Source organism: Mya arenaria, chromosome 14, assembly GCF_026914265.1.
Source record: "Mya arenaria isolate MELC-2E11 chromosome 14, ASM2691426v1".
Classification (NCBI taxonomy): Eukaryota; Metazoa; Mollusca; class Bivalvia; order Myida; family Myidae; genus Mya; species Mya arenaria.
This window is the reverse complement of record NC_069135.1, coordinates 17,971,601-17,982,323: the sequence shown is the minus strand read 5'-3', so window position 1 is coordinate 17,982,323 and position 10,723 is coordinate 17,971,601. Positions and strand designations below refer to the sequence as shown.

Sequence of the window (10,723 nt, the reverse complement as noted above, 5' to 3'; positions counted from 1 at the left end):
GGAGGAGTTCGTACATCCGCCGTGCATCCACCCTGACATTTACCAAGTAAGAACAAATGAAGTCAGTATTGGAGAAAATCAATTAAAATACTGCAACAAAATGCATTATTTCATATATTAATTAGCCAAAATATTAATGTGGGCTGGTCACCTAAACCACTAAACTACATCTTTCTTAAATATATTTCGGTTTTGCGAGGAAGGGGCGCGCGTCAAAGCTGCGCCAACTCTCAGTTCAATTCCTGATCATACAATATAGTGTTATGAAGCATTTGTTTATGAGTGCTTGGAAGACTTGAATGTTTTAATACTATATTTTATGATCAGGAATTGATATATGTTCTGCTTCCGTCGTTGTATTACATACATACTAATTTAATCGTTATGAATAACCAAAATTGGCCTTTAACTTGTTTTTAAAACATATCTACGAACACGTCTAGTGAGCGATCATGCAGTTTTCTCAATCATACTAATGGGCGTCTTTACATGTTGTGTATATTTAGTAGACACGAGTTTTTCATTGTTGCATTTAGGCTTTATTTCAAAACATCTTTTTAATTAAAAAATGTCTGCAAATATCTACTCATATTTCATGTAGCAGTCATAATCTATAGTCAATGTCACTGGCTTCCTTTATTAAGCCTCGTCCAATAATAAACGTCATTTGTAGTAAATATTTTATGACATAAATAATAAAACTAAAACCTATTCATATATGTTTAATAGCCCATTATTATAATATGTCGATGTCTGTATGTACACATATAGATCCATGCAAATCGATACACATTATAAGTTACTGGTACATCGCACTTGTATTCGTTAATGACCATAACAACAGTTTCGGCACTCACAAGGCGATTTAATGAGATTATGCACGAGCTCGGGAGCGTGGACAATGTCAATGTTCAACATGTAGCGAGCAGTATAAGTGTTTATCGTTGTAATTTATACACACGGTAGTTATAAAACGGTTACGCCCATTCTAACGAATACACAAGTTCAAACATGGTACAATTTTTAGTTCCTTAACATAATCAAATTTACCCTAAATTTGCGATGAATTTATGTTCATGCTAAATGCTTTCAAAATTATTTTTAAACATTTTTCACAATCAACAATCTAATGTAGCCAACAAATATAATTGAATTTTAACAATGTAGGGCGAAAGATTGACTTTGTTTGAAATTGTGTACAAAAAAGCTGAACTAACTAAAATTAAACTAACATACATGTAATCATATTTAGTGTACAGTGCTGTAAATCACGAAAAGATTGTTCTTAAAATTGAATTGAAAAAATGCGTACAATCTGATATGTTAACAACGAAAAGCTACAAACGGTATAATATTAGGACAAAACAACTTAAGTGTGCAAATACAAAAACTACATGTATGAGATACGAGGAACCGAACATTTCAGAATGGAAAGGTTAATTTAAATCCACTTTGAGTGTTCCCACAGCAAAAGCCAGGTCAATAAACCACTACAATGGTTCATACCCACTTCAGTCCTATTTAACATAAACGGTCAAGCCCAAAACGGTATTGTGTCATGAATTTCATTCCATCACATTTGACTCGATGTTTAAAGAAATAACAGATAAGAAATGTTTTAAACGATATTTCATATGATGACTGTTTTCAATGAACAGTCCACAAGTGAAATTACAAGGAATAAAAACACTAAAGGCACTAGTGTTGAAGTGCTGAATTTCTTACTACTAGAACGGGCACGTGCGAGTGGTGGATGATGTAATCGCTAACGGAGCCAAGGAATGTTCTTCGGACTTTGCCGAGTCCACGCGTGCCGGTAACCACGAGATTGCACTTTTCCTCCTTTGCGATTTTGCAGACAACCTCTCCTGGCTTCCCCTGACCTGTCCGGAATTTGCCCGTCAGCTGTTTAACGGAAATACGAGCGTTATAATTTGATGACATTGTTAAAAGAAAATCATCAAAAAATGAAATAGTTGCAAAATACAATTACTTACAAGGTTTGTTCGTTAAAGTTACAAACATTCTTACTTTCATTTGAATGAAATTGTGTTGCAGTATTGCAACTAGATCTATAAATAGTCAGTTTCATGTCATGTTTGTTCTGGCTTACCCCTTTTTTCTCTACAATGTTTTTGTACTTTTTCTCTAGAGCTTTCACTTTCTTTGTAACGTCCTTAAGCAGCTGATCAACAACAGCTGGGCCTTGGAAGAAAAAAAATCTAAGGTAAAACCATGTAGAATAGTATGAAATAAACTATAAGTTTCTCTTTTACATGCATAAATGCATAAATACAAGTTAAAAAATTTGATACACCTTTCAATTTCAATACAAAAAAAACATCACAATTAAAAGATGACCGAAATCTAAATTCAGTCATAAGGTTGTTGAGGAATTGAATGTGTACCAATTCCAAACATTTTCAACATCGATCTTTCTTTTAATGTTAAAGTTTTGCAATTTTCCAGAACAAACCTCTTGCATTATGTTCAAACACTTACTTGCCATAGTGAGATCATATATTTCAGGAGTGTGTATCAACACGAGAAAGTCGTCTGGTCGCATCACGTTGTCAAAGAACCCTGAAACAACCATGACATTCATATTAACATCTTAGTGACGAGTCTGTTGCAAGCGTAAATGCCAAAATATTTATCAAGACTTGGCACAATAATACCAGTCCGTCGACAATGCGTCTGTGAATAACTCAGATAGTTTACTAAGACAGATTGATGCGTTGCTCCTTTATGAATTCCAACTAGTTTGCTGTCATGTTTGTGTATATTGTGTCGGGTACAGAATGCACATAATTTGAAAGCAGTTAAAAGCTTTTGAAATGGTTAAATATTCAAATCGATTTGATAAGCATTTGTCCCCAAAATGCGATCATATCGATGTTTCCAAAGATAAAGTAACAGTTCAGTGTGTTCATTCGTTGTCACATTGAGATATTTCCAGTCTCTTAGCATATGTATCAATAACAATGTTCGATTTCGGGCTATTTCCCAATTTATCCAAAATAGTTTTTTTCTCAAGAAGATCGATGTGCAAAGATAATAAATCTAATAGCAAAAGCTGCTGCAACTGCACCAATGATTTTGACGAGATTCCTGTTTTCAGACAGCCAATTACATATTGATATAGTTTAGATAGAAAATAAAGCCTGGTTTTATGTAAGTAGATCGAATTGCTGTTATTGTTGATGACATGAAACAAGTTTGTCTCTGTAATAATCATATAACCATTGTGACATGTATAACTTATATCACCGTTATATTCAATCGTCTGTGACTCAAGGTTTGCATGATGCATTACAAATTGTTGGATAATAAAACATTTATATATACGTAAACAACAGACGGATATGCTTATTTTCTCACAATCTCCGAAAGTGTCTATGTTTAGATATTTGTTTACTGTTTGTTGCTTTGTGTGTTGCGTTTCTCACGTAAGTCTTTGCTTGGCCTTCAGTATGCCTCTTATCAAGTGTTTATATACAGTGTAGGCTACTGGGGAGATTTAAACAAAGACATGGCAATTTGTTAACCAAAAGTGTTTATCTGTGTTTGTTTTTCTCTTTTCATTAATGGTTCGCACGATTGCTATGAATATTTATATGAAAAACTACAAAAACAAGCACAGTAAAGTCGAAAGTTAAAACATAAACCACGTTTAACGGCACAAGATAAACGCCAAATACATAGAACCCAAAAACAACCAATCACAAACCAGAAACATGGAACAACAGCACAAAACTCCACAAACAACACAGTGCATACATACTATATAAAAATCAGGAATGTTATCAAGGTTTTTTAGGTCCCGCCTTTGCACGGTCAGTAAAAACCCCAATTAAACAGTATATGTTTTGATACCAGAAATGGTATGTTTTTAATATACGGGATGATGCAGAGGAAGGTGGACAGGCATAACATTTGCAGAGTTGGTGAAGCCATTTTGTGTTTCCTGTTCTAGACATTGAGTAATTGCCGTAGACGACAATATTATCAAAATGGAAACAACTGTCAAAAGTACGTCAAACGTTGTGTGTTCGAACAATAACCTTCGATAATAACATTAAGTATTTAAGCATCTGCTTTTAAAAGGAAATACGAGTTTCTTCTTAATGAAATAACTACAGTTATTTATGTAGCAAGTATTTAAGTAGTACATATTTGTGGACCAATGCGTGTTCCGAGTAGTTAGCATGTTTGTATGCTGTAAAACGCTTTGTCCGGGATATATCCTCTATAACATACTGCCTGACAAAGTCTCGCTCTGATGTTCCTTTAAAATGTATAAAGAGTATAGTTGACAAAAGTGATATTCGAATACGACAAGACGTTCTTAGTGATCAATAATCCAAAACACGACCGTATGAGTTGGACCAAATTTATAAGCTGTAAGCTAACTAGCTTCACATCTTAAAGTACATATTTTAAATTCAAAACTGTCATAAGTAATGTTTTTGTGTCAAGCTGAATAAGTGAAGATATCACTTATTGTAAAAATGCGTGTTCCGGAAAAACTACTTTAAAGGACCCTTTTACAGTCTTATGAATCAGAGGTTTGATTATGATAAATCTTACCCTTAAGATTGTAAGCGTGGTATGCATAGCATCCTCGCTATGGTGTACGAGATTGATTGGCTCTAAACATGCTACAAAATGAAATATAATATACAAAGTATATGTCGAAATTTATGAAGTTTTATATTAATTAAGATGCTCTTGCACATATCTACCATAGTTTAACCCACAGCGTTCCACTATTATTAGATACTATAAGCTTTTGCGTATGTGGAAAATAGTTACAGATTGAATGAATATGGTGGAAACTGTTGCCAAAATAAGGCGATATATAGCAATACAAAGTTACTGAAATGATACTTTCAAATGAACTGGATATGACAAGTCGCCCATTTGGGATGCAGAACATTATTTATAGAAGATATATCATGTTCAAACGGATACATCCACTTTAGAAGTTTATCAGAGCGGTCCCGTAATATAAATATAATACCATCAAAAACGAGAGTCAAAATGTAAGATTCATTTAACAAATCACCTCCCAGCAGTACCTTCAGTGCATTGATTATATGTATAGATTATGACTGGGAAAATCCGAACCAAACAATTTAAATAATACAATAAGCTGTCGGTGTGAGTCCCTGATTTCAAGTGGAAGTCGTGAATATGAAAAATATTCAATGGATAATAAACGGACCAGCCCGGCAGCCAACAAATACAGTAACCTTGATTTAAGAAAGGTTTTTTCAAGGCCTGGCAGACGCTCAATGTGATACACGTTGCCCAATAGCCAACAATAAAGAGGACACTGTTTAGAGACATAGCAGACTTTAAGTAAGAGACACGCGGCCCTGCAGCCAACAAGAACGTTGTACGTGTTTATAGACAAGTGGTTAAAGGCCTAGCACAATTTTAGTGAAAGACACGGAGCCCGGCTGCCAGCAATAACGTTGACCGTGTTTATAGACACGTGGTTTAATGCCTGGCAGACTCTTAGTAAGAGACACGGGTCTGGCAGCCAACAATAACAGTACCCCTGTTTAAATACGTTGTTCAAGGTCTTGCTGACTCTCAATGATATACACGTGGCCCAACAGCAAACACAAGATGAAACTGTGTATAGACACGTGGTAAAATGCCTTGAAGTATCTCAATGAGAGAAACGTGGCCCGGATACCAACAATAACAAAAACCATGTTACGAAATTCATTGTGCAAGGGTATTATACACTCTTAATGAGAGACACGTGACCAGGCTGCCAACAATAGCGATGACCCTGTTTAGAGATTCATCTTTCACGGTTCAAACATACACTTAGTGAGACACAAGTGGTCCGGCAGCCAACAATGACGATGGTTCATGTAAGAAGACACATGGTTTAATACCTAATAGACTCTCAATAAGGGCATATTGCCCGGCAGCAAACAATTACGATGACCCTGCTTAGAGAAACGCTGTTCAATGCCTGGCAGACTCTCAATGACAGACAAGTGGCCCGGCAGCAAACATTAACGGTGCCCTGTGCGAGAACATAAGTTGTATAATCATGTATATCGATGTTATATGCACATTAACAATCCAGAGCAAATTGGTTAATACTATTTATATACAACTACCTTTCTGACCATCACCGTGTTTCAAGTTAAGTTTGGATTTGGAATTGCAGTCAATATTTTGTTATTATGCTTACATGTAGCTAACAAGAAAGAAACCTAGGCAATAATTTACATTTACATAGTGAACACCCTTACACAAGATTGAATATCGTATTTGATAATTTAGAATATAAACCTTTCTTGTCCTTAATTATAGTTTCGTTGACTTTTTATGCATACTTAGCCCCATTCAATCAATGTCCCTGAATTATAAATTAAAGTTCTCGAAAACAATCTATAAAAAAGATCGTTAATACCATGTTTCCCGGAACATCTTGATATCGAATGGATCTAATTAGATTGTATTACGATCTCATTCAAGACACTCTCAACAGCTCCGGAGTACATTAGTTGTATTCAGATCTAATTAGTATTTTCGTAGCAGTACAGTTAATGTGAATTTTAAAGTACAACGACAATCGAGTATAAATCTTGTTTAAACTATTTTAAGGTTTAATGAAAATATTTTTATAAAATTCATGATTTGGCAACTATTTAAAGTATCATAACTGAACGCTACAAGATATTTTGAATTGGCAGTTTCAGAGAAACAAAATGATCTACTTTAGACTGGGTGAATAAGCTTAATACTCCGACGCTAAGAAAAAAGAGGATCAATTAAGCTGTTCGTACGAGGGCTGATCCGCAAATAACGTACATTTTCCCAAAAAAAACACATTCAAGGAACAAGATATAGTATTTCAATTAATGAATGTATTCACTAATCTATGAAGTTTAGATGGGAAGGGATAAAATTGTGAATGTTATCATATATAATAAAATCATTTTGCTTCGATATGCAGCACGAATTCTAAAGCTTAATGGAAGTCAATCGGCAGGATTTTTTTCTTAGACACAAACTGACAAACAAACAGAGAATGTACATGCTGACAATCTTGCTAACTGTAATAGAGAGGGTGTTTTTGGCAGAAATACTTCCACGTATATAAAATATACACTTCCGGCCAAAATCAGTACGGATATGTTTTCATGAAGATAGGGAATACCCTAGTATGCCTAATGTGAATATGCTAAATCCTTTGCCGAGCATGTCATCATGCCCTTATGTGAAAGAACATACATCTCCCCGGAATAATACTTCTCATGAATGACTCAGCCAAGCTCAATAGCACGATAGGCTGATGTAGGCCATTCTCCATGTGAATATGCGGAGATTATTATCGATGTGTATCGTATATATGTAAACGACGTTTAATTGGTTGATTTTCAGACATAAGACCGTGTAAAAGTATTAAGAGTGTTACGTATATTAGTTCATTGCACGAATATATAAAAACGTATCATTTGATCTGGTTTATTGAGCCTGTTGGAACTCGAAAGATTCCAGATGCATTCAAGTCTGATGAGTTTTCCCACAGGAAACACCGGGAATATCACTTCAGAAACCAGAAATAACCGTATTTTTTTTAAAATGAGTTCATAAGACGTACACATGGTATAGCTGTTAGCGCAACGCTTTGTTTCAGAACAGAATGAGTTTACAATTTAAGCATAACCAACATGTGTATGTTATCATTTTCGTTCATGACTTTAAATATATCTCTCAAGATGGATCACTGTCATACCTTTATACTTTCGACTATGATCTTAAAGTCATTTACAAATAAACATACTGTTTTTTAATAAATATACAAATATAAGTTGCATTATTTATCTTAATATTTTTGCGATTTCACCTATTAAAAACACAGTAACAATCTTGTTATCAGTAATTAATATTTTCCATCGATGCTTTATTTAGTAAGAATTGGAATGTTTATCACTTAAAATGTATGTTTGTTATACGTGTGTATGTACTGATATTAAAAGCGAGTGTCAGTTTAAACAATTATTGCGTAATGCAGAAAAACGGTATGGCTTTATATTTGTATTTATACATTTAAACAAATATTCAATAAAACCTACAGAGACGAACAAGTAGTCAAAAAATATAATCCGTGTAAATGTGCACAAATTTAGGACCCAAACAACATCGAACGATATATAGCTTGTACACAGCGAAAACAGTTACTGCTGAAAAATAAACAATGAAACTTGTAACATGTTCTGAGACGACCAACAACAGACTTTCGACAGGAACGATTGCACGTTTTTGACATTAATTTAGAAACAGTGGTCACTTACACTGAATGGCTCGTTCTGAATGTTCACTCTCGTCAATGCCAATGGCAACCTTCCGTTGATGATCTTTACCTCCCACTTCCTGTTCTGCCATATTTCCTAAGTAAAATATCCGTTCTCACACAAAGCACCGCGAATACACTTCTAGCTCCAGTTGATTTAATATTTTCCAATGAAAATATTCTTGATCCTGCCTGTTTTCTGATACCGAGTCTCAGTTCTTTCAGGTTGCGAAATTCAGTGCAAAACAAAACAAAATCATAGTGAAATAATGTGGCTTTTATAGGAAAACGACACATTAAGGAACTCAAGGATGAACACTCCGTACCAAAGTATTTAGCGGCATTTTTATTGGTACATATTTCGCATATACTGGCTTATTTTGATAAAATTATCTAAAACTCATTCAAAGCATGCATAAGATTGTTGCGTTAATTTGGATTAATTATTTATAAATAATACATATTTGTGAAGGAAGTTGTGACAAACTCTGAAAATTCATATCATATAATTAAAACCATCATCAAGGGCGTTACAGCCGTTACCCATGATTAACTGAACGTTCAATTTGTAAACTAGAGTCAACTTATGAATATCAACGTAAGATGCAATAAGGTAAATGTGTAAATGAGTAGGGGGTGAATCAGGTCGCAGAACTAAAACAAAAACAAAACAAAAATTGTCTTAAATCATTAGCATGTCTGTTTTACCCATAACAACTCTAAAATGTCAATATAATACCAACGTTAATATATTCAAACTAGCAGAGAGGAAATGAATGGGACAATGAATGGGAATGGAACATTTAATCAGTCACCTACACTTGCGACATAATCAATGAAAACCATCTCTTTGGCTATCAGACATTCATAACATCTCTTCCTCACTTAATCACCTATAATGGAACCACGCACCACATCCACACCAAAATGTTCCATCACTTTCATCATTATCTGTTCCTCTTTCTCCACAAACCTCCAATTCATACATTATAGCCATAGTTTGCATTATCTGGATATCGTTAGCTGACTTCTTCTCATCCAATCGCTGTCCTTTGTTTTTTTCTATTTTTTTCCTCACACGTTTTCGCTTTTTCGCATTGCTGTGATATTGTCGTTTATAAAAATGTCGGTAATTCTTTTATTATTGTAGAACAAGTTTCAATTTGTAGTTTTCTTTCAAAGTCGTTCAATGTTTATTTGAAATTAAGACAACGAATGCCAACGTATCTTGTCATAACAGAAAAAATAGCCCTTGCTTTTTTAAAAGTATATGAAAATTGAAGCACTTACAGAACAGCTGCATAGTCTATTTACGTTTATAGTTGGCACACCACATCCATGCGCATAAGTCTGATGTACCGATATGAGATTTGAATAGCGAATTGTCTAAATCGATGCTCTGCTTAGATACCTTTGAGTCAGCGTTGATTAGATCATTTTAGAATTGAGTGCATGCATGATATTGTAAAAGCATGGTAATCAGCAGTGAATTTTGTCTAGTATTCCGTACTGAAGAAATCTAAACAAATTATTACGTAGTGCATGTTAACTATTTGGATTTCTTTAAAAATGGATATATGAACATATTCTTAAATGAGCTGCTTTTTAAAAACAAAAGTGGGCGCGTGTAACTGGCATCATCAGTTTAAATATGAAATATTTCATGAAGCATTATTATCCTCAAACGCAATTACATGAACACATTTATATTTTAAGCAAGGAATGGGAATTTTCAGGCTATCGGATGATGTTGAATGCAATGAGGTTATTTAACATTTTTCTCAGAATTATGCATACATTGTACAATGTGCACCGCATTTTTCCTGTCGTTATTGATTTATACGAACGAGTCGTTTATCCGTTTGATATTTCTGGAGGAATATATCCCTAGATAACTTACTGATAAACAACCATATATACATAAATAAAGTGACGTACATAAAACGGCCAGGGACCTCGTTTAAAACGATTTGTTTAAATACGCCGATTTTGATCCAAAACGACGTCGAAATACCGGTGCATGAAACGGTTTACAACGTCAATTACGTCAGAATCGCAACTTCATCAATTGTTACGTTGTAAGGGATTTTGTTTTGGTACAAAACAAAATCTTTCTGTATTCGATCCCTGTTGTATACATAGCAGTCCCAAATGTCACAAACATACCTCCTCATTTGTCAATTTCAATTTCAACTCAATTTGCCACATACGATACTATAAAGTAAATATTATCGTATGTGGTAAAATGTATGATCATGATTTCTTATCGTTTGTGAATTGTGCACACGTTTTCATAGATTTTGTTGATAGATTATCTAAATGAGTAATAAGATGTAGAGAATCAAATGTGTTTCGATGCCTTTTGTTCCAACTTTACTGCTTCATGTGTAAGGA

At 34.3% G+C, this 10,723-nt stretch overlaps 1 protein-coding gene across 1 annotated transcript; it reads right to left on the bottom strand.

The window, feature by feature from the left end:
- Nucleotides 1-706: 706 nt before the first annotated feature.
- LOC128218159 (universal stress protein in QAH/OAS sulfhydrylase 3'region-like) lies at nt 707-8,539 on the bottom strand. Its single transcript, XM_052925731.1, has 4 exons — nt 8,331-8,539; nt 2,503-2,583; nt 2,114-2,205; nt 707-1,905 (listed from the first exon to the last, which is right to left on the bottom strand). The coding sequence occupies exons 1-4, from the start codon at nt 8,419-8,421 to the stop codon at nt 1,699-1,701; spliced, it is 471 nt and encodes a 156-aa protein (XP_052781691.1). The 5' UTR covers nt 8,422-8,539; the 3' UTR covers nt 707-1,698.
- Nucleotides 8,540-10,723: the final 2,184 nt, after the last annotated feature.